General features: G+C 37.0%; 1 protein-coding gene across 1 annotated transcript in view; it reads left to right on the top strand.

The window, feature by feature from the left end:
* Positions 1-4,723: 4,723 nt before the first annotated feature.
* The window catches only part of LOC113091485 (probable phospholipid-transporting ATPase VA), a 44,439-nt gene continuing 23,539 nt past the window's right edge, over positions 4,724-25,623 (top strand). Inside the window, exons 1-9 of the mRNA XM_026257048.1 lie at positions 4,724-5,483; positions 14,628-14,832; positions 16,024-16,109; positions 19,435-19,541; positions 19,984-20,115; positions 20,707-20,837; positions 21,093-21,345; positions 22,371-22,588; positions 22,687-22,881. Coding sequence (XP_026112833.1) covers positions 5,056-5,483; positions 14,628-14,832; positions 16,024-16,109; positions 19,435-19,541; positions 19,984-20,115; positions 20,707-20,837; positions 21,093-21,345; positions 22,371-22,588; positions 22,687-22,881 — 1,755 coding nt within the window. The 5' untranslated portion in view covers positions 4,724-5,055. The remainder of the gene's footprint in view (positions 5,484-14,627; positions 14,833-16,023; positions 16,110-19,434; positions 19,542-19,983; positions 20,116-20,706; positions 20,838-21,092; positions 21,346-22,370; positions 22,589-22,686; positions 22,882-25,623) is intronic.

The following is a 25,623-nucleotide window of genomic DNA, read 5'->3' as shown; positions in this document are numbered from 1 at the left end:
GAAAGTCCTCTTAAAATTAGGAAAACTTTACTGGACGCACTCACTTGCAGAATAAAATTAATCATGGCTGTCTGTGAATATAACATTTCTACTGGCATTGGTGAATAAAAATATCAAAAGTGTCAAATAGATTACTTTTTCCACCTTTTCTCCACAAGAGTGATCAGTCACATGACAAATGCTCATTAAAAGCCGAGCACCAATTAACTAGTTTACAGGAATCTCTGCCCCAGCCATGAAGCTGTTCTATACAATGAAGGTGAAAGGTGACCAAACTCCAAAAATGACCAAAAAGACTATAAAAGTAGTCATCTAGTCTGTCTAGAGTGAGTAAACGCTGACAGAATTTTCATTTTTGGATGACCTAGCCCTTTAATTTAACAAAGAGTAGGTAGTTCGAGGTTTGCGGGGAGTGCGCATTGTTTTATTTGCTGAAAGGACAAAATCTCACATGCAGGACAAAAAAAGAAAAGAAAAAGAAAATCACTGTCTATACTGCAGATTCATTCCTTGTGCTGAGATTGTGAGCAGCACGAAATACCAAAATAGAGCTGAATAATATGTGCAAAGTAATTTTTTGAAGTTGTGCTATATGCGCAATAAGGTGCCAGAAGACGGTACTTTTGTCTTACCAGTACTTCTCTGTTTAGGACTCATCACAATGTCATCTGCTGCTCTTCACAAAGCAGAAAGAAAGCAGAATATCCCCAAAAGGATAGTAAAACAGGAAACTACCTACACTGTGACTTGAGAAATGGCTTAATAAACACTAAATGCCTTAATATCCATAATTTCTGCTCTGTTCTGAGCATATTAAAGTTAAGCTAACTCGATGACATCTCTCCTGAAAAACACTGCAAAGCATCAAATGCATTCTGGTGTGAAATGTGGAGATATTCACACCACTTACATAAATTTCATGGCTCACTGGTTCATTGTAACGGCTGATTATAATATTAAAAAGCAAATACTGATGAAAAAAATTATCAGATGTGAATGACAGTATGTGTTGACAGGTTGCCTGGAGAACTGCCAGAATATAATGGTGGTTAATTTGGAGGAAAATTGCATTCTTGGTAAATCAGGTGTGAATTAACAAATCCGCAGTATAGCTAGACTTTCTCTCTCTCTCTCTCTCTCTCTCTCTCTCTCTCAGCTAATCTTAAAAGAAAGCAAGTGATTCCCAACTGTTAAATTGTTCCCTAATGAATAAAACTAAACCTTTATAATGTGAATCATCTTAAAAGTTTGTGTTTTGTCTTCACCATTTAATCACGTCACCTTAACGTCAGTCATCATCGTTATGGAGAAACATTTAGTTATGATTCGACTCAAATGAATCATACTGCTTTCATTTTAATTCGCCTGTGCTCATACGATTGGTGAATGATGCTATAATTTGTTAACACTGGAGATGTGTAAAACGATTAACTCATTAATGAGTGATAAAAATTATTTTAACTGACAACACCGCAATCTCCAAAACACAGCAGCACGTGTAAAACCATAGACAGACAGTAAGTGTAAAACAGGCTGTAAAAAATGACAACAGCTGTGCCACAAGGGGGCAGCTTCTTCAGACAGAACCCATAAACACCATCAACAGCTAAATGTTCTAATGCAAGATTCATTCGATCTGCTAAACGACCATACTTAATCTACTTGCTAAGCTCAATGATGTAGAGCAGCAAAACAGTGGCAAATGCTGAATCAGGTTTCAAAGGCAGCCGGCAGGCATGGACACTCTCCAGGTTTATTGAAAGTGGAGGCTGCATCTATCCAGAGCTCTAGATCTCAGCAGATTTGCAAGTGCTGGGTCATTTAGCCTTGAGCATATGGGGCAGGGGGAGATCAATCAGGGCCCTATCCGGCCCACTGTCGTCTTTGATTTGCAATACCAGCGTCCAGCTGTTGGGTTTGGGAAAAAATAATGGCTGATTGGACTCTGTGGCATCTTGGCATTGGGGAACAATTCAATTTGCCCTTGATGGATGGTCAAAGAGTGCCAGTTCTGAGACACTGCAGCACACTGCTACAGACCCAACACAGACCTGATAAACAGTAGTGAGACAGGGGAGCGTTTCCAGGCATTCGAGCTGACTGCCAAAAAGCCACTGCAATGAAGCGCTTTTCCCAGATGAGAGAAAGCCATGTGCTGTTTTGACCCCAAAAGCCTGGCGAAAGGCTGATTGTGATTCATGTAATTTCATTTTCTGGACCTCTAAAAAAGCTTTCCCAAAAATTCTGACATAATTGACTGAAGGAAAAAAAAAAAAAACTGATACTAAAGAATCTCCATCCAAGGCCAATTTCAAATTACTTTTTTGAATAAAGCATCATGTTGTTGGAACTGACCTTGCAATTCTTGCAGTGTAAATGAAGTATTAAATGTTACTGCTTGGGTGTTTGTTCAAACAAGAAAAATATATGTATTCAGACAAATTCAAGCAATTCACAATGCAAAGTTAATTAAATTCATCAAAGCCAGCAATGCAAGCCTTAACTGAACTGGTGTTGAACTGGATTCCAAACAGCTTGTCTAAAGTAAAAACCAGATCCAGTTTATTACCAGCCAACTATACATACAAGAAGTTTCAGAGTTATTCTAAACGCAGTGCTGCTTTTTATTTACACCCAAGAGAGTATATAAAACACTCCAAGCTGAGTTTAAAAAAGCAAAGCATAGTACACTGAAATGCCCTTAAGATAAATAGTTTATAGATAGAAGTTTAAAATCTCTGACTATGCAGGCAGACACATAAATCACCATGTAGCACAATCCCTGCAGAAATATCGTTCATTTACACCAGCAGGTATTAAACAGAAGAAAGTATGGGGGGAAAAAATGACCTATGCGCGGCATTTTCATAAAAGAACAAAGAGACGCACAGTTACTAATGTATTTGCCTTTGTTGATGTCAAAATGTATTTTTTCCACCTGATCAATAGTGATAGCAACTGGTTTATCTATTTAAACCTAGATTTCACTTCATGATTTATCGCTTAGATTTTATAGATAACTAGAAATTCAATAGTGTATGCCACAGACAGATGTCTGAGCACAGGGACAACTTGTTTTGTTCCCTTCTCTGCTCAAGGGTATCAGTAGAAAAAAAGTTGATATATCCAGAATGGAATTTGAACCAGTTCTTCCCGTTCATGGTGCAGAGCTTGTCCTATTAATAACCTACCTATTCCTGTAATCAAACTTTGCCAGTCTGCTTATGCATTTGCAACGGTCTTATATCCACTCTTTTGTCTGTCAGTTTACAAGGTGCAAGAAAACCTTTTTAAATTCAGGCCTCAACATACAGTGTTATTGCAAAGTTGTTTTTCTGCATTCTTAAGACAGATGGTCTTATTTAATCAAAAGATAACAAGGGATAAACAGATCAGCGAGTTTAATAAACTGCACTGGGCATCACGTTTGCTTTCGTCTCAGTGCAGGCTCCTGAGTCACAGGGAAGCTGATTAACTTGTTTGTAGCGGTAATATAAACACAACGAATTGATAATAGTTTCATGGCTACAGGAGTCTCCACCAAACAAGGGCGTAGATTTGGTGTGATCACTATGTCATGAAACGTTCATGTGCTATTTTTAATTGTACTGCAATATCCACATTTTTGGTGTGGTCTGTTTAATAGTCCTGTGGGGAGGCAACCATCATAAAACCTACTCTACTGCTACCAAGCTTTTGCAATAGTAAACAATATATAAATCTCTCTATGGCTCTTTAGAAAATAAATGGATGACAAAAATAACTGTAAATAGTGCACAAAACATCATGCAGTAACACAGACAGTACACAATACAACTAATATTGTCTGGTCCCTGTCCCTGCTCTGTTTATATCATCTTGTTCTGTCATTTATGGAAGGCTTTTTCAAAAAATGATGGCATTCAGTTTGTTCCAAAAAAAGTCTTGACTGTTTTGTACAATACATTTGCCTTTGTCTTCTGTTATTGCTGTTGTTTTATCTGTTTTGTCTTCCCTGTCATGCATCCAGCTCGATTTTATGCTTTATATCTTCATGTTCTCAGTGAACCTTCTGCAATGCATTTTGCAGATATCAGGACACGTAAACAAATATAATGTTTAGATTTTTCCCTGTTTTCTCAAAGTTTTAGATGTGTTTATGTTTTTGTTCTGTAAACTTAAATAAAACTCTAGTCCTTAGGTTTTATATTTATAGTAGACACCGATACTGTTATTGCCATATTTGTTAAGTTCCACAGCTCTCTGTTGTCCTCCTGACAGTAGTTTTCATGCAAATCTCTGTTTCAAGTTGTTGCGGTTTTTTATGTTCAGTTTCATAATAGCTTCATTTCAACATTACTTGCCTAACTAACAATGAATGCAGAAATCTGACTGCTACGGGTCAGATCTTTAAAGCCAGACTATCTAGATTCTAGTTCATTTCTTACCCTTCTGCTCTTTATCCAGATTCAAAGAGACATGTTAGTCAAAATGATACTAAGTGAATAAGAGCATATTTTAATCTGTACAATGAAAGTACTGACTGACGCGGTCAATCTTACAGGTTTCTCGGTTTCTCTGAATTTACAAATGGAAAAACTTTTTCTCAATGGTAACGCGTGGCACTTCCAGTTAAGTTGTTTCATTGGTTGGTGGGAGGAGCTTTATTTGCGTCGGCGGTGACGTTCTTTTTTGGACCTCCCGTGATTGGCTTGTTTTTTTCGCCACGGCCTGCGTAAAACAGCGTGTACAATCATATGGATGGACTTTAAACCAGGACTTATTGTCTGTAGGTTTTTCCTAATGATTTATAGAGCTAAAATGTGTAACAGCGCGTATGTATAATCGTTCGGCCCTGCCTTGAAGCATCTTCAGCTACTAAGGGAAAAAAAGATGCCGCTGTAAAACTTTTCAGTGCTAACGAGAGAAAGGGGAGAGAACTGACACGATGGCAGAGGACGATAAAACAGAGTGAAGAACTTTTCTCACGGCCCTTCGTCATCAAGGAGGACCAGCATGATCACATAGATACCATCTTTTGGTTTAAGGAAAAGAGTAAAAAGTTCTCGGCGAAGTATGGCGCGAGAGACCGGAGAGTCTGAAGAAACGAAAAGTAACAAAGTGAAAAAGCATAAAAGAAGGAAAAGCAAAAAGGAGAGCAAAACCAGGATTGTACACGCCAACATTTTGTATGATCATACCAAAGGGGTGGATAACCCCAACAGACACTATGCAAACAATAAGATCAAAACCACAAAATACACTCTGCTTTCTTTCCTACCGAAGAACCTCTTCGAGCAATTCCACCGATTTGCCAACGTGTATTTTGTTTTCATAGCATTACTGAATTTCGTGCCTGTGGTCAATGCTTTTCAACCGGAGTTGGCTCTTGCCCCTGTGGTTTTTATTTTGTCCGTTACCGCTATTAAGGATTTATGGGAAGATTACAGACGACACCGATCTGATAAAGAAATAAATCATTTGGATTGTCTCGTTTACTGCAGGTAAGCACGTGCTTGAAAACCAACACGATAGTGCTGTAAAACCATAAGTCTTTTTGATTATTTTTCCTGGTCGAAAATGGTCGCAGATGCACTTCTATGACACGATTTTGCTGCTACTAAGGACCTGTGGGCCTGTCTACCTGTTGAACGAGGAGCCTCGGATGTGTCTCATATCTACCTAAGCGATAACATTTTGAACAGGCACTGGCTGGGGTCCCTTCTTTAAAGTTGTAATTATTGGGTTATTTCGTCCCTTTTTCACACTGCCCGTTAGTGTGGTAATCTAATCTTCTGAGACTTCATTATGATAGGCCGGTTTAGCGTTCTTATTTGCATATTTTGACATGTATAACGTTTCCCTTCATACTTTGATTTAAACAACATATGAAACTTTTCACTATAATGCCTCAATATTTACTGAATGAAGCAGTGAGTCAATTTCTGACTGGTTGTGTGTTGCTAAACAACTTCCAATTAATTTCTAGCATACTCTTTGAATGCCTTTGGCCACTCAATTTGACGCTGGGTTTAATTAACCCAGGGTTAAAAGTGATGCTCACCCCCCTTGAAAAAGTGTGAAACTGCTTACCTAGGAGGGAGGGAGTTTAGCAGTATGTAAAAAAGAAATGCGGTCTAGGTTGGCAACTCGCTTGATATATGATGCTCAAGTTGGGAAGTTTGGGTTGTGGTATTAGTGTGCTGCCTTTATTTTATATTTTGCTACATTTTGTTGAGTGAAACCTCTCACACCACATGACACCCATAATAAGCACATAATACTGATAAGCGAAAGAGAAAGACCAGTGATTGAAGTTTCATACTCTGGGTAAATAATTGCTGTCGGAGTGGCTGATATGATTGTGCATATCAGGCCTCAGTGTCTCATGAATGTCTTCTCTAAATTCCAACAAGTTTCTTGAATATTTAGCCATGGTTGTCTTTGGAAATAAGTATAGGCTTGGTATTAGGTATGTTATTAAGTGTAGCTGATGACCTAGGTTAATATATTTTATTCACTTGGTTGCGTTGAGTGCAGGGTTCTTGTATTAAGCTAAAACATAAAAATAAAACCTGTAAATAAAATGGGGAAAAAAATACTTTTTTTAATTTTATTTATTATTTTCATTCGAAATGGAAAAAGACAACCTATCTAATTCAAAATATAAATAAGATCTAAAGTAGTATATCTATTATAATACTAAAACAACACTGGGTGAGGGTTTCATTTGCTCATTCTGTCAATTAAGTCATGGGTATATAATTTCAAACGTTAAAAACTTGAGTGAATGAAGTTCAGTCATTTTAACAGTCATTTTAACACATCGGCATTATGTGGCAAAAACATTAGGCCTAACCTTAATTGTGAAAGTGTCTCAAATTATCTAGCCCTGAAGATTAGCTTAGTTTCTGATCAAGATAGACCGTTTTTGCATGCTGTTCAAGTTCACTTTGTCCTTGGTAATAAACACAGTGTGCTCATAGTGTTCACCTCCATCCAATTGAGCTACAACTCCTTTAGCAGATAAACAGGTCAGGAAATTTCATTTTGTACAGAAATGAAGGACGTTGTCATGCTTCTGTATTCCCAGTAAAAAAAAAATGGCCTTGTTTGGAGATCAGCCCGTCTCTCATCTGTGTTTTTGAGGGCTTCCACTTGTTTGTTTTTTTGGAGTCAGAGAGTCAGTCTGGAGACTGTATTTCTTGATGAAAAGCGTCTCTGTCAGCCATGTATCAACTCTGTCAAAAGCCACAGTGTTTCTCCGACTTCACAATCTGAGCTTGTGCTGTATCAATGTTGCTCTCAAGGGTTGGGCTTGATTGAATTTTCTCAAGCAAATGACTCTCTTTAGAAAACTGTTCCTGTTGCTAACAATGCCACACTGAATTACTGTAGATTGAATTCGCAGAATGATGTCATCCCAGCTGAACCTGATTTGACCTTTTAATATGATTGCAAAGTTTGTCACGGGAACTCCCACCTGAATAAGTCACCGGTTGGACTTTAAAGGACATATTTTCAATTAGTGCTTATGAGTCTAAATCATTCCAAGTGTGATTTGTACAATGTAACCAGACACTCCTCTGGGTTTACAGGATGTTTCTGTATCTGAGCAATGTTTTCCACGTGTGCGTGGCATCCAGGCACCACACTCTAACTACAGACATCTGGTGCAAGTGTCATGTTACCTGATGTTATTGAAATAACCAAGAGATTTAATAGCTTGATATGGGAGATAATTTATATACTTTCTGAATATAAAACGGTTTGTCGTTAGACAACGCAGCGTTGTGTGCCTATGAAAATATTTGGTCAACATTTTTCCATTTTGTATTATGTTAGTGCAATGATGTAAAAGTGGATAAAATGATAAAGGAATGTGGATATTGCAGAATTTCTTGTCTTTCATCATGCCTTGCATATTGCCTCATCCATGGATTAAATGTCTGACTGCACAAAAACGTCGAAATAAAAATTATAGAAGTCTTTCATTTTAAGTAATGTTGATAATATTATGGACCATCTTAAAAGTGATTTCTCAAGCTTTCTAGGTTGTTGATTTGTCATATGGTGGATTTCCATCCAAAGTTGTGAATTTAACTTGTGGGTTTTGCAAAACATTTGCGAACAAGCACCGTTTCCATCCATCAAGTCAAAGAGAACATAAATCATCACTTCCTGATAAACTGAACTAATTTTGATAAACATCAAAATTAAAAGAAATAAACATTTGAAATATATCAGTCTCTGTGTAATGAATTAATATACAAGTTTCACTTTTTGAATGGAATTAGTGAAATAAATAAACTTTTTGATGATATTCTAATTATATGACCAGCACCTGTAATATTGTATCAGCGTCTTGTATCAGCAGCATCTTAAAAGTCCTTGGTTTCATTTTCGGAAGGAGTCTGTTGGTTAAGGCCAAATGTCACTGAATCTGATCGCTGATTGCTCAAATTCAGGCTCAAGGTTTAGACTCTAGTCTCTGAGGACCTTGACATTTTACTGTAGCATGAGACTCACAGAAGGCTGTTTAAACAGTTGGACTGCATGAATCCTGCAAGATCAGCAAAAACCCTTCTGTATGTCGTAGGATGTGTATCGTATTCTAGTACAATCAATATGCTGAATATTTTGTGTGTGCGTGCGATTCTGTGTGTAGGAAAACCTCCACCTGTTGACCTATTTATGAAGCGCAGAGGATGCAGGCATTGTCTGTGAATTCTTGTTATGAGTTGCTCTTCTGTTTTGATGTGTTTGTTCATATTTTCACCATCTTAAATATAAATTAGAGCCTTGCCTGCCAAGCCATAACATTTCTGTGTTTGCTGATTGGTTGTGCACATGAAGGAACGTTGATTTCATTCTTTTCGGGCAGAAAGGGCTATTTTGGCGGAGACCTGTACAAATGAAGTTCCTGTTTAGCTTGAGGGTAAAGAGTGCTTGGAGACATATGGATGATTTGTTAACATTGCAGGGTCTCTCAGATGTCAGCACTCATGGTAGATGCTCATGTAGGGTGACAAGAAAAAGGGTTATGCAAGATCAGGATACATACTGTGTGGATGATGCATTGAAATGCATGACATTTTTTTTTTGATGTTGCAGCAAAGACCAGTTGTGAGCATTGTGATGGGGACATCTTGAATCAGTGCTGTTTTCCTTTCCTTTTATTCATGAAAATTACTAAAACCTTCATAACCTGCCTCTCCGACAGTTTGACATGGCCTATTGTATGTGTGAGAGCACTATCAAGTGTAACTCGTAAAATAATGCAAGTAATTTTTCAAGAGAGACAGTGGGATCAGGAAGACAATAGAAATGTCTAGAAAGCGAGTGCGTCCCCTCCTTTCCTGTGTTCAGCGGGCAGCAGCAGGATCAAAAGACTATGTATTGTGTTTCCTGCTGCTCTTTTCAAATGCTTACAAGAAAAATATCGCACTGTTTTTACGAAAATCTGTTTAGATTGTGACATAGTTTCCTGGGCTATTTTGATATCAATGCTTTGTTTTTTTTTCCTGTGAGAGTTGTGAGCAGACAGGAAGCAGGAACTCAAGGAATTTTGAGCTTTTGCAGGGTGCGATGGCTCACGCTCTTTCAGATGGCTCAGGTTTACCTCAAATATTCGTAAATCTCTGGTACAGGTTTAACGTGGATATCTGTATTATAGAAGCCCTAAACAAAGACCTTGGCTGTAGTATGATGGTTGGTGTTTTAGTTTAATTTACCAAGATTAAAGGATATTAGTCATAAAATTAGGGATGTAATCGTATTAATTTCTTATCTTGATTATAGTTACCAAAATTATCACAGTTATTAGTATGATCATGGGTGGCACTTACTACACAGAGCCGTAGTTCGCTGACAAGCTACGCAATACCACACCATAATCGCAGATGAATCGCATGCAGTTATGAACACGATATTGCGTAGCTTGTCAGCGAACTACGACTCTGTATATTAAGTGCGGCTCCATCTGAAAGTAGGTGATCGACATTTACTGCTAATCACAGAACCAGCTTTACTAAAGAGACAGGCATGACAATCACATGCCATTAATCGTGCAGCCCTAATGCGCTGGAAATGTTTAAAAAGTACTAACACACAAATCGTTTCACCAAGTTTTATATTTAAATTAAAATCAAAAGAAAAAATATATAAAATGACTTTTTGTTTGCATAATGACTAAAAACAGTAACATTACCAATGATGTCTTCACTTTTATAGTTAATACGTTAGTTCTGAGCAGTGCATGTTTACTATCTTACATGACATTTCAATGTATGTTTTTATGTCTATATGTACATGTTTGATAATTTGGTTAAAATGTGGCCTTTCTGCAGCTCGACTAAAATTAATAAATATGTTTGAAAAAGAACATTTCTGACTGAAACACGAAATACTGAAACTGTGTAAAAAATTTGAACTTTTCAAATAATCATTGCTTTTGTTACAGCAACAATTTGGCAACCACAGTTTGCCATTTTCCTCATCTGCTCCCATGAGACTTCTGTCCCACTCAGTTTTTCCATGCACACTAGTTTCTGTCAATGATTCGAAGGCTTGCTTTGGGTGGTCTGACTCTGTTCAGTAATTGTTTTTCTTTGATATTGGATCTTCAGCTTTGGCTCTGATGCATTATTGGCTTATATGCATGGGACAATTTGGATTTGTAGGAATGGTGTATACCAAAATCTGATCTGCCTTTCAAAGACCGACCTTTGCTTTCTGTTGAATAGATACACCCATAGAAGCTTTCATTCTGCTGAGCAGTTTGTTTTCTCTCAGAAGTCTTGTTTGTGGACCGTTTCCACTTTGTGTCTCTAGAGGAAATGACCTTAAAGTTCAGTTCCAGTGGCCTTATCTGTAGGACTGTGCTAGAATATTAATCCATCTCAAATTCCCAACTGTGTTTCCTTGCACATTTCTTTCTCAATTACTTGATGTTAGTGTTAGTTATGCTGCAGGTGACACATAAAGGGTTCTAGAGTATGGCCTCAAACTCCAGAGATAAAATAAAAACAATCACTCTCTCCACATGGGGGTTCATTGTACCATAGAACCAAACTCTTGTATTTAGAACACCGTATAGAGAAATGGCACATATATTGTGTTTCCTTCATCTGGTGAATGCTTATTTAGGGATATAGCTGTGCTGCAATGCCCTACTTCACTGTTTGTATATTAGTATGAATTCATTAGTAATACGGAACGTTACTGAAGACATGGGGTTAGACATGGATTATTTAGTAGTTTTATAAATAAGGGTTTATAAATAACTTGGTCATATTTTCCTCTAACCTCACTTATCATGCTCATCTTTATGCCAAAAGCAGCCATTTAGTTTAGCTTTTGTCGTCTTCTCTTTCTCACGAGTTAATTCACTTGTGTCCAAAATGTGAACTAGGACCCATGTTTTCAATGATACAAACTCAAAATCAAAGATCTAGAAATGGAAGATACACACACTCATCTTAAAAGAGCACATAGTAGAGTTCATCCTCAGGGCTGTATGTGCTGTAACTGCCTGGACATGAAGCAAAGCCTTTCACGACATCAGAGACACTATAAAGACCTTATTCTTCAGAATGCTCAAATTAAACTATGCAGCCAAGTGTATTGAATTTTTTTGGCTTGAAGGGTTAAAGAAAAAATTTATATTTCATTATGCATATAAATGCATGTTACAGATCTTACTAAATCATTCCATTAAAATGTTTCTTTTGCATTTTATTGTGCAAATTAATTTTGAACAAAATGCAATCTGTCGAAAATAACCCTGATTGCCATCACAATACAGAAAAGATCTGTTGCTACTTTGGTTTTATTGTGAACTTGTTTTTAATAAGAAAGCTTTAAGGACTGTTAGATTTGCTCTGCCTTTGATCTTCTTGTGGAATTTTGTTTAGATTTTGGCCCTCTTTTCTTTAGTTCTATTTTATTCTTTGTGGTTGATATTGTGTGACGTATGTTTTTGTTCTCTGCATTTAATAATTGAAAAAAAGCTCTTGCGGTGATTTGTATGCAGTACGTTGTGCTTTGTTATACTAAATATGTAAATAATATTTGACCTTCAAACGTCTCAGTCTTTAAAGATGAGCTCTCAGGAGAGACATGGAGCGGCATCATCTTCCTCCTCCTCATCTTTACAGACTGAGACGGTTGAAGGTCAAATATTATTTACATATTTAGTAGTACAAAGCACGATGTATTGCATACAAATCAGCGTGAGAGCTTTCCAATATGCGCGCCACTTAGTGACGTCTGTACTTCCCAGTCAGAGAGCACCTGTCCATCAAAAGCTCACTATCCAATCAGAGTAGATCATTGTTAAGCCCGCCCCACGAGAGGTTTGTGTCAAAACACCAAACGAAAAACTTCAAACCGTAAGCGAAATCTGTGGCAATGCATTCAGAATCCACGATTAGCGAAAACGTATCTTTGAAAAACATTAACAAAGAATGAAGCATATTTGAAGAGCCTGTTAAATTAATTAGTTAATCAGTTAATTTTTTTCATTTTCATTGTGTTTTTCTTCTTTTGTTATGGCATATTTTTGATAGTTTCTGAAAAAGTTACGTTCAGTTTTATAAAGTTTCGTTCATTTTTATTGAAGCAAATGTAATTCCATACAAGTCGCCTATATTATTTGAACGCTTAAGGTTTCATGACATCACATCAAAGAATTTTAAATTGGAGTTTGGTTACTTTTAGTCCATATACCTGTAGCTTTGATAACTTTTAAACAAAGATCTAACCTGAAGCTGAATTGTTGATTTGTGTGCTCATGGTCATCCTTGTTTACAAATGTATTATCTCGCTAATCTTAATTCTCTCTCTCTCTCTCTGACGGTTTTTTTTTTTTTTTTTCTGTCCATGTGTCATTATCTGAGCTATGTATGTTTACAAGCCGGCGCCTCCTCCAAATCCTTAACTTTCAACAGTTTTAACAGTAACCAGAATTAACCAGAATTAGCTAAACTGTGCATTATCAGTGTAACATCCTCATGTCCACCGTGGTCTGCCCCTGCTTCCTCTCAGTGATATGTTTATATACTTAGAGCTGGATGTTGTCCGACCTGTTTAACCCTCAAAGTCATGTGCCTGTAATCAGTAGTACAGTTAAACATAGGTTCAGAGTTGATTTTAAGGTGAAGTATGTAATTCAGATACCGCAAAACAACAGTTGAAAATATGAGTGGTTTTGGCAGTTTTTTTTTTTTTTTGTCATTTATGCGTCTTCCTCAAAAGTACTGCAATGAGGGACATATCATCCTTGGGTCTTTGACAACAACCCTTATTGGCTTTTTCCATTGGCTTTTTTTTTTTCCAAAACATTTTTAAATATCTTGAGCTTGTGTTAACCACAGACCTTATTTCAGACATTTCACCCAAAACCCATTAAAAAAAAACCCATTGATGAAACCGGCTTACAAAAATACATTCCTGCAGCGCTCTATTGTTTGCCAAGAGACTCAAAGAAACCTGGTGGCCATCATTTCACCTCTCCTTCTTTGCCATCAGGTGAATCCTTCTCCTTCCTCTTAAACCATGGAGAATTAGTTCTTCCTTTACTTTGTACAACTCTTGAAGCCAAGTTTGTGTAAGAGGTCACCCTACTTTCCCGCGTGGCAGTAAAAGAGTGCTCTTATGTGTAGAAGGGCGGGAAAAGAAACAGAAGGAAGGTTTGTTCAGCAGCGGCGTTCAGAGAGCCAGAGTCCCTGCAGCCATGTTTGCCAAAGCCCTGTAATATTATTTTTGTCCTCCTGAAATAGGCGTCATGTTGCCCATCATCTTAGGCCAGCACCATGAACACTAACCTCCCAGTTTTGAACACAGCGCAGTTGTGGTTTGTTTATTGTTCAGTCCTGTGTGGAGTTTGTTTGGTCTTGTTGTTTTTCGCTTTTACTGCTTACGGATCCGTTCACTGCTATGGCAGAAAAAACAACACCAGCAGCAGAGGCAAGTGTCAAAATGCATTTATGCTAAATTAAGCAAATTGAGAAAATTGAAAATTTTCTAGAGCGTTATTTTTAAGAGCACAGTTCTCCAGTGTAGGGGTGCTCCGATCACGATCGGCCGATCGTTATGCACATCTCGTCAGTAAAGCCAGTTCTATAATCAGCGGTTAATTACATCAGGTGCGTGATTTCACATAGAGCAGCTGTTACTACACAGAGCCATTGTTAATAGAGAAGATGCGCAAATTCACTTCATTTTCAGCGTTTTTTGGCGCATCTTCTCAGTTAACAACTTTTTTCTGGCTTTACTGATGAGATGCGCATTAACGATCGGCCGATCATGATCGGTGCACCCCTACTCCAGTGGGTAAGAAAAACAAATTTATGTATATTGTATAATCTGTCCTGGTGAAGTTTCGAAATGTTTTCACCAACGTCTGACTTGGTTTTGTTTTTTGTGGTATTATCTGTCAGTGAATCTGACGTTTTTCTTGATTTCTAGAACATTTCCATCCATCTTTCAATTCCAACTAAACTTGAACAGTAAAATTGAATTTAATGATTTGAATATTCAATAATAGAAGGCATTAGGACACAACGGCTTCTGTGAAGTAACAAAGCCTCTTTTCTTTGGGACATGATTAAGGGTAAGTTACATTTGTTTGTTTGTGTGCTTTGTAGGAGTGAGAAACGGTATGTTGAGAAATACTGGAAAGAGGTGCGGGTCGGAGACTTCATTCGTCTGCGCTGCAACGAGATTCTCCCGGCGGATGTTCTGCTGCTCAGCAGTAGCGACCCTGACCGCCTGTGTCACATTGAGACGGCCACACTGGATGGTGAAACCAACCTCAAGCAGAGGCAGGTGGTGCGCAGCTTTATCGACCTGGTGAGTGTTCAGGACTGTGGTGTGTTTGTTGTGAAATCCCATAAGTTGAGTAAAGAACGGAATAGAAGCATGCTAGTGTCAAGAACAGTTAATGTGAGAGTGTGTGTATACAGATGGTCTGTGCATGCCCACTGAGAAAACTTTAGTAATTCCACACCACTCACCAAAGTCAAATATTATTTTCCCTCACTGGTCCTCCCCCCTTTATTTGTTACGTCTCAAGATGTCAATAAGAGAGTTTATCTGAACAGTTTGACAACAAAAACTGAATGATAAGGAGTGGTGTGGCAAAAAAAAAGTGAATGTCAGAAAAAGTTCCATCCGCTATTGCTTCATACAAAAATATTAGTTAATAGATCTTGTGCCTAAGCCTGGGTGATAAAAGGGTATTGATATTTATCGACTGTACACCTTACGATATATTAATTGTTTGATATAGTGCACGATATAGGCACGTGCTTTGAGTGACACAGACAGAACACACAAACACGAACATGAGTTCTGTGTCTGCCTGTGATGATGACTAGATTGTGAATAAAAAAAAGTGTATTAGTCGAATTTAAAATAAACGTGCACATGCAAAAATAGTACAATCGAATGTTAGGTGTGCGACACGTCAGGGAGCGTCATCAGTGGAGCATGAGATGTGGTGATGTAAGTGCGGTCGTAGTTTAATGTTTTGTTATTCTAGCTAGCCCACGAGACACACAGTTACTGCGTCATTCAATCAAAATATTAGACAAATATAGTAGCTCAATGCGTAGAAGATCTTAATTGGGTTAAAACCAAAACCAAGCCATTCACGCACAATGCATATTCCATGCACTTTCTAGACTGCGCTCGTGTGCCACACAAGAGATATACAGAAAGCCATGCAAAGTTGAAACGGTTTAAACTTTTAGAAAACCGTTCACAAATTTGGAGGTTTATTATTGTTATAAAAAAATGTCAATAATTATCGATACTGAACAATATGAAACATTAAATTGTTAAAACTTTTTTTTTTTTTGCCTATTTGTGTCCGTATTCAGAGTCTTCCAAAAGATTTGTTTGAGGAATAGACTAAATTTAGCAACATGAGATTGATTAGATGTCAGGCTTTTCATTTTTGGGTGAACTGTCCTTTGATCATTTAATTTGAAATATTTATATGTTCAGATCCCAAATTGCAAACCTGTTTTTCATTTGCAGGACTGTGAGTTTGACCCATTTAAATACAACAGTGTTGTTGAATGTGAGAAGCCCAACAATGACCTCAACCGATTTCGTGGATACATGTAAGTATAATACATTCATGTATTTTAATTGCATTTACATTATTGTTTAATTTATGGCCCAACCTAATCATGATTAATGGCATTAATCATTATTAGTTCCAATAAAAAATTCATAGCTCTACACTCTAAAATCTTTACTTGATTAAATCAGAGTATTGTAAATTAGTTTAACCGTGTATGTATAGCTAATAACTTAATATCCCATCTGGAAATTTGTACGTCTTCATTATATTTAATCATCATTTCTACAAACCATTTAGACAAAACAGATCTTTTCACTGTTTTGTTTTTCTGGCATTGATTAAAATTCCATTAGCTGCCGAGATTCGAATTACGGGCTGGATGGTTATTTTGTGACCCACATAGATCCAGTTTAATACAGTTGTAATGGAGAGGCAGTGTGTATTTCCCTTACTCTAGCATTATTCTGGTGACTTTTCAACCTTGTTATTCTACCTAATTATTCTACTGTACCTTATGCCACCTCTCACCAGCAACGTTCTCTGCTGGTGTGCTGTAGGAATTGGTCTTTGCTTGTAAGTGTTATGGTTGAGATGGAAAGAGGCTATAAATAATGCTGACATGCTGCTTCTGAAGTGGAATGTTTTTCCACGTTTGTTGTAAACTGATGCTTTTAGATGCTAAATGTATTTTCTAAAGGAAAAAAGGTGTGATCCTTCCTTATGTTGTTATTATTATTCATATTATTGACTGTAACAATTTATGCCATATTAGTATAGACACTTATAATTTTACTATGGGTACAGTAATACAGTACAACAATATAACAATTTTCCTTCACCACTGCCCCTTGCTATATCCGTAAATATTAGGGCTGTCCCCTAATAGTCAACTAATCGTTTACTTTCACTTACTCCTGAAATACTCCCTCGTTTTTGGTCACACAGATAAGAGTAATATAGCTTTCGAATCTGTAAGTAAGAGGGAATGCACTTTTTTTAATAGACTGTAATTTCCTTGCGTTGACAATTTAATGAGCTGCATTATTTTGCTCATTGCGCCCTTCCTGTGGCCTCAGGAAACAAGACAAATGTTTAACCTATTTAATTAGCAAAAAAAACATAAAAAATTGGATATTTGTTTTTTTGTTTTATTTTGTGTTTGACTGTAAAAACAACAACAAACAAAAGATTTTTTGTTTGTCTCAAGTATTGACAAGTATTTGTCCCCGTGAGGGTCAGTTAGAATTGATAGAATAGAATAGAACTGCAGTGTTGTGAACGCAATCACAACAGACCCGGTAGAGAAGACAATGCTGAATAAAGTCGTAATTTGTTTAGATCATTCAACAAATTCTAACTGACCCTCTGATGTCACGTGGACTACTTTGATGATGTTTTTCTTACCTTTCTGGACATGGACAGTATACCGTACACACAGCTTCAATGGAGGGACAGAAAGCTCTGACTAAATCTAAAATATCTTAAAATGTGTTCCAAAGATGAACGGAGGTCTTAAGGGTTTGGAACGACATGAGGGCGAGTCATTAATTACATAATTTTAATTTTGGGTTGAACTAACGCTTTAAGGTTTGTAATGACAAAATTAATTCTAAAACTGTCAGTCATTTTACTATCAAGCCTGTATCTTTCAGTATATGTCAATTTATCTGATGGGATATTTAAAATCCTACAAAATCTTCTTTAAATCACTTTATCAAACTGGAAAATGCCCCTGTTTCATTGAGTGGTGCCAGGAATACTTCTATTCTCACTTTTTTAAAAGGCTTGTTAATATGGTATTTAGACTTTCAAAGTGTGGATTAAGATTGAACAGTGTTTATTTTGCAGTCTTAAAGTCTTAAATGGTGGCTAACACATACAGGCCAAAGGCTTGAGATTAGCATGCATAATATATTTGAGCAGACTGCTGTAGCAGTAGTAAAGCTGTATAGGTTGAAGTATATCTCCTGTGTTTAGATGAAAACCTGCTGCACATGGTATAGTAATGACAACCGGGCCAGTGAGTCAGCTGACAGGAACCAGAAGGATTATGACATTTTTATTTCCCTGGATGATGGAGAACAGATGCTTCTGGTGTGCTGCCAGAATTTTTATTTTTTTTTGTCAAAGTGGCTTACCGGAGCAAAAGGGGGTACATAATGCATGGTGGGCGCCAAGGACTGTGTCTTGTTGGAGAGACAGATTATTGCATTAAGATATCATCCCATCCCAGCTGGCGAATATGTGCAATGCATGCTAAGGAGATACCTGGAGGGGGCATGGGCATGTTGTTTGGTCCAATCACTTTAATGGTAAATAATGGTTCTCCATTTTAAAAATTCTAAATATTGTAAAAAAAATCAGCTTTGTCATCACATGAACAAACTACATTTTAAAATCTACTAATACGGAAAAGTTATTTAAAATTGTAGTAATATTTCACAATATTAACTGTACCATCAAAGTCTAACTGGACCATACTTTAACCCTTTTGTCCAAACTAACAAATAGGAAGATGGCTCTGAGCTAAACCAGAACTGTGATTGACAGCATGGGGTGTACATACAGCTAATATGGCAAGATTGGGCATGAACCAGGGCCAAGCCCAAAGATAAGTGCACTACTATGGAATAAAAAAAAAAAAAAACTTGCTAGTGGCCTTGTCGGATAATAAAAAACAAAAAGGAAAAGTTCAGCATCAGTGAATGGCTTTTTAAGTAACGGATGTAATCCTGAATTTAGCACTGGGATTAGTGCTTGCATTAAAGCTTATTGAGCTCCCTCCACAGGTGTTTAGCATTCAGCATGAGTTAATTTGCATTTTAACAGAAAGCTTAGCCCTGGGGCCTTTTGAACCCTTTCCCGTTGTTGGAATCACACGCAACCTTCAGATCGGAGGTCTCGTTGGATTTAAGATTTCATTCCCCGCCACTCCTTCGCTCTTATTTATCCTGCAAATCTTTTCACTTTGCTCAGTTCTTTTATGACACGGCTTTGGGATTTTACAGAAAGTGCTGCATTGACTGAATGTGAGCTCCAGTGCCTCAGGGCTTTACCTGTGTACAGAGCAGTTTTACTGAGATCATGGCTTACTGTTGATTTTGTGCTGCAAAGAGGGATCCTGAGGGAGACCCTGTGCACTGTCAAATATTATGGATCGGTGTGGTCAGCAACAAGGGATGCAGAATTATGTGGATATCCCTTGGCAATACGTTACGTAAAGCATACTTTTTCTGTTAGCTTCCTGTCTAATGATGTTCTAGCAAATGATGAATTCAAATTGGAGCTAGATTGTGTGTAATCCTCGCAGATCTGTTGTGTTGCAACTGTGATAAATGAAACCTGCATGGTGTATATGACAGAGTCCATCGCAGTGGGAGGAGAGACGGCCTGTACAAAGACAATCTGCTGCTCAGGGGCTGCACCATCCGCAACACAGAGGAGGCTGTAGGAATCGTCATCTATGCAGGTACTGTACGCTGCTTCTTCCCTAATCAGGACTGGAAATGTCCTCTACAGTGGGTTCATTTTACATGCTGTCCACTAAAGTGTCATTTCCACCAAATTTCAAATGATGTATTATGTCAAACAGTGCTCATTTATCTTTGTAATTAAATCACCATCACAAAAAAGTGTTTTTTTTATCATTAGTTCATTATCATTAGTATTATAAATTTTACACATTTTTATATTTAAATGTCACCAAAAATAAAATAAAATTAAAAAACTTTACAAATGGTATGAAAGAATCAAAAAGGTATGTTAAATACTTTGTATTAAGACAAAAAAAAATTGCAAATATTGTGTGATTTTGTAATTTTCATGTTTACATAGAAATTGTTTGATAACTGACTGCTGCAGCTAATGTCATTTTACAAAAAGTGAATGTTTTGCTTTGCTCTGATTCTTAGGTCATGAAACAAAAGCAATGCTGAACAACAACGGCCCTCGTTATAAACGCAGCAAACTGGAGCGGCAGATGAATGTAGATGTGTTCTGGTGTGTCATCATCCTTCTGGTCATGTGCCTCTTTTCCGCCATCGGTACGTAATGCATTTGGGGAGTTTTTCTTCCAAGTCATTAATGCGGTCAAGTGAAGTGCTTGTGAAGTCCCTATTGCATATAATGGCTGTTTTAAAACTCTCCATATAATATTACCTACTATTGTGTAAGTTACTGTTTTAAGTTGTTTTTTGTTGTTGTTGTTTAACTAAAGTGTTACGTGATGTGAAGCTCTTATGCTGATTCATCTGTTATGAATAATCTTATCTTTGTATTATATCCCAAATTAAAACCAAAAACATAATCAAACAAGATGAAGTTAAAAGTATTTTATTAAGCATGTGGAAATGTTTATTTCAGACAATCTCATTATTTTAAAGTATAAACCATTTCTAATTCCTTTTTCAGCAAAAGATTTATATTTTTATGCATTTTACCACAATAGAAATACTTCTTCAGTGACTGATTGAATGTATCTGATTTGAGGAAGCGTTTTAGAGGAAGCAGTGGTTTGTTCTGGTTTAATTCAACATTTTTAGATTCCTTGAACATCTTCAGTGAAAAAAAAAAAAGATTCCATTTTACCATGCCATATACAGTCAAGTGTTTGTCTCTGAAACCTCCTCCTCTAGGACATGGCCTGTGGATGTTCCAGTATGGAGATAAGAGGCCTGTCTTTGACGTCCTGAGCCCAGAAGGAACAGATTTATCTCCAGTGGTCTCAGCCATTTATCTCTTCCTGACCATGATTATAGTTTTGCAGGTGAAAAGCAAGTTGTGTAAGGGGAATGTTACCATGTGCTTCAGATTAACATTGATGCTCCGTATGTAGAAGAAATCTAATTCTTTTCGATTTTAAGTCACCATGCAATTAAATAATGATTCACTTTTGAATTTTCAATTTTGGATGAACGTTTCCTTTATTTCCCACCTGGTTTGTAGGCTCAGCAGTAGTTGAAATGATGACTCTGCACGAACCTACAACAAACCTCTCTACTTCTCTTTTTCTCTGGTGCAGGTGCTGATCCCAATCTCGCTCTTTGTTTCCATTGAAATAGTGAAGATATGCCAGGTGTACTTTATCCATCAGGACATGGAGCTGTACGATGAGGAAACAGACTCTCACCTCCAGTGCAGGGCTCTGAACATCACAGAAGACCTGGGCCAGATGCAGTACATTTTCTCTGATAAGACCGGCACTCTCACAGAAAACAAGATGGTGTTTCGCCGTTGTACTGTGGCAGGAGTCGAGTACTCGCATGATGCCAATGGTTAGGCTTCTCAGCATCTTCAGTGTTAAAGCAAGGGTCAATGTAGTTTGCAAACCATTAATTCTCTGTAAATGAGCATTACACTCTATAAACAATAGGGCTGTCAATCATGTAAAATATTAATAGATTTAATTACATGATATGCCAATTAATGTAATTAATCATAGTGATTACAATTAATGGCACATATCAAAAAGCCTGCAAATGAAGATCATTCAAATACATGTAGCAGAATTAGCTCACACTTTATTTCAGGGACCAATTCTCACTATTAACTAACTATTAACTATTACTTTTGTCTCAATAAATTCTGGTTAGTAAGGTAGTTGTTAACTTTAGATATGGGGCAAATTATGGTCACTAGTAATACACATGCTAATAAGAAACCAATGAGTAGTGAGAATTGGTCCCTTATCTAAAGTGTTACCCACAATTATTTTTTAAAAGAAATTAATAATTTTATCCAGCAAGAATGAATTATAAATTAAACAAAATTAAGAGACATTATAATTTTACAAATTCCTATTCCAATTAACGCTGTACTTTGAAACTTTACAATTGTTAGAGTATTCTGGGAGGATTGCAGATTGCAGTTTCCACAAAAATATTAAATATTTAACATTGAGAATAATAAGAAATGTTTTTATTAAGCGCCAAAACAATATATTAGAAAGACTGGAGTAATGGCTGCTGAAAATTTAGCTGTCCCATTACAGGAATACATTTAAATGTCACTAGAATAGAAAACAGTGCATTTAATAGTAATACAAATTCTGAATATTATAGTTTTTTAATCAAATAAATGCAGCTTTGGTTAGCACAAAAGACTTGTATAAAAAAAAAAATATTAAAAAGATTATTTAAACTAAACGCACTAAAATGCCTGTGTATTGAAATCAATGAATGAATGAATGAATGAATGCCAGTAAGGCAGCTCAGATTAAACACTAGCATAAGAAAAAGTGGCAGAAGCCTTAGGTCTTCAACGTACAGGCCAAATGTTTCAAAGAATGTCTTTCCCACAGCGAAGAGGCTTGCTATGTACCAAGAAATGGATTCAGAAGAGGAGGACTGTACATCTCATGGTGGAACCCTTCCACGGCGGGACAGCGTCACCAGCCACCAGAGTGGAAAAGTAGTGTTGCGATCACAAAGCACCAAATCTCACCGTCGCACCGGGAGCAGAGCCGAAGCCAAACGGGCCAGCATTCTGTCCAAACACACTGCCTTCAGCAGTCCCATGGTTAGAAAACATATCTTCTCCACCTTAAGCTGTACACGTATCACTCAGTATCCCAATGCTTAACCATATTTGCTCTTTTTTATTTATCGGTTTGACAGGAAAAGGATATTACTCCAGATCCCCAGCTCATGGATAAAGTCAATGAGTGCAGCAGTCAGATGGAGTTCATGCGTTTTCACAGTCAGTCCCTGAACCAGATCCCTCCTGACCTGTGTGACGTCTTTGACTTCTTCATTGCTCTCACTATCTGCAACACTGTGGTTGTGTCCTCACCCAATCAACCCCGGCAGAAGGTAAGCAGACCGACCACCAGGAATTAACTGAAACATTTGCAACCTACTTTACGTCAGTAATGTGATGCAATTCAGGACATTCCGTTGAGAGGAAGTCTGTGCAGAAAGTAAATAGTCAGTTGTATAGTCATTTCAATCCTGGTAGCTTTTTTGTCATGTATCATGCTTTACTAATAGCTGTTGAGGTCATGGATATCGGTTAAATAGCGGTTTAAGATTGAGATTCGTTTTAATCTCAGGACAACTAAAGTGTCTCATGTCAGATTTTGATCACACAAATTTATTAATGTCTTGTGTGTAGCTGTGGTGTTTTTTGGCCGCAGTTAACTTCCTTTGGTGGTTTTGTGCTGTGAGAATTGGAGCAACTTCCTGTTTCTGAGTAAAAGATGTTAATATTCTATCTTTCAAATGTGTAATGTTGCCCTCTACTAGTTTATGGCATGAGATGCCCTCAAAATCCACCTTTTCTGGAGCCATTCCAGCTTTAGCACGTGTATTTAAGACCAGGCAGATACTGCGATCAAAGACGTGTCCTCCCTTTATAATACAAGTCTGATCTTGGGCTGAGTGATTTGCATTTGGTGTTTGATTAAATTGATGGCTGCTTAAAGTTCTGCCATAATTCATTTGCATTAACTTGCAGTCTCTCTATCGCAGTTGTTTTAATTAATCCTCTCTTCTGAGAGCGGTTGTGAATAAATTAATTCTGTAAATTAATTTACATTTGTCAAACACAATCTTAATGAAATATTTAATAAATAAATAGATATATAAATATTAGTGCTGGGCAACAATTTTTTTTATCGTGATTAATCACATTATGCACAAAACTTAGAATGCATTCAAAAGTAGTGTATTGTACTATTCATTTAATAGTATGCCTACTGCTATATGAACAAAAGTAAATAAGGTGCTTTTTATAGCAATATTCCTTTTTCATAGTAGCAGTTAAAATATTTATTGTAGACAAAATATCAACTTATAACATTAATGTAATTAAATATAAAACAAGTTATTTGTCACTGTCAGGACAATAAAGTTTTTATAGAAAATAGAAAAACTAGTTATGCTCAGAGTACAGAGCCTCAATCATTACATTATAACAGGGACTTTACTATTAGAGACCTGCACGATCGTGGGACCCATCGCAGTAGAGTGCAGCGCAGGACAACACTTGATAGGCGGGTAGAGACTTGTGTGTGCGGGATGCGGGAAAAGAATTAGGGTGTGCTACCACTAGGCATTCTCAACCGTGATTTTGACCCCAAAGCCTGGTTTGACTAGTGTGATCGTTTTGTTCCTGCTGGAAGAGGTAGGCCAGAGCGCAGCTCAGTTATATATAGATCAGTAACTGTGCGCGCTAACCGTGCCGGAGATCAGATTTTCTGATACGTGCTGCATGATTGTGTGAATATTCGGAGCGGTAAAAGCAATCTATCTGTAAAGTAGGGCTGTGCAAAAAATCGAATGCGATTGTTATGCGCATCTCGTCAGTAAAGGCAATCCTGTGATTAGAAGTACATCTCCAGGTTGCCAGGTTTTTTAAAACAAATCCTGCCCACTTGCTTCTCAAAACTAGTCCAAAACTAGCCCAATTGCATTTCCAGGAGGTTCCCCCGATAAAAATTGTGTCCCGGGGTTAGAATACACGTTTTTTGGCAGGGTTGCCTTGGTAAAATTCGCATTTTAAAGGGTCTAAACATCACGTTATTGGTATTGGGGTCGCTTCAACTCACGGACATGAAAAACAACAGTGGACTTGGCAACACTGGTTCAGGTGGAGCGGCGTTTACTACACAGAGCCATAGTCCACCAACAAGCTACACAAAATCGACAAAGAATCGCCTCCGATTTTTAAATCAATTTTGTGTAGATTGTGTAGTAAAGGCCAACCAGTGTTGCCAAGTCTGCAGTTGTTTCTCATGTCCGCGGGTCGAAGCGACCCCAATGCAAACAATTTTAGGGGTTATTAGCCCCTAAAATGAAACTTTCTATTTCCATGATTACAAGCTCGTTGCATTCTTTTATGTTAAAAGTAACAGTGGACAGTGGTTTGTGAATGTTGATGCTTGGCCTAAATAATTTGATCAGAAGCATCCCTTCCTGTGACCCATGAATTGTCCGTATGTGTATTCAGAGCCAGTGAACAATGGACCTTTCGTAAGAATAAACGCGCGATAAAATAATTATCGCCATTAATCAGTTAATGCGTTAGCATGATAATAACGCACTAACTTACCTGGCCCTAATAAATATATAAATTAACTTTAATTAAAATGTAAAGTAAACCAAGTAGCATCTACAAACAAATTAATAGCTTTTCTTAGAACCAATTTAACTTTTCTGAAACCAGTTTTTGCGATAATTTTGAACCATTTGCTGTTAAAGTGATTTATTAGTGGATTTATTTCACACCAGTGTTATTTTAGTGTCTAGGTGATATACTATTATTATAGTTTGTGTTCATAATTTTAATGAAATTTGATTTTAGTGTTCTGGTTTAATGTTAATTTTATTTAATAGTTTTTGTAATTTTGATCTGGTGTTTGTATGTTTTTATCATTTTTAATTTATTAAATTTTTCTTGTTTTAAATACATCTTAATTATTTTTATTAAAAAAAAGAATAATTCATAACAAAAAAAGTAATTATTTTTTTAGTCTTGTGAATCTTTCATTTAAAATAAACACTTTTCTTGGTTTGATATTTTATTTGAGTTCAGAATGCAGTATGCTTAAGTAT

Source organism: Carassius auratus, unplaced genomic scaffold (assembly GCF_003368295.1).
Source record: "Carassius auratus strain Wakin unplaced genomic scaffold, ASM336829v1 scaf_tig00214198, whole genome shotgun sequence".
Lineage (NCBI taxonomy): Eukaryota > Metazoa > Chordata > Actinopteri > Cypriniformes > Cyprinidae > Carassius > Carassius auratus.
Note: the sequence above shows the minus strand (reverse complement) of the source record. Positions and strands in the feature narration are given on the sequence as shown.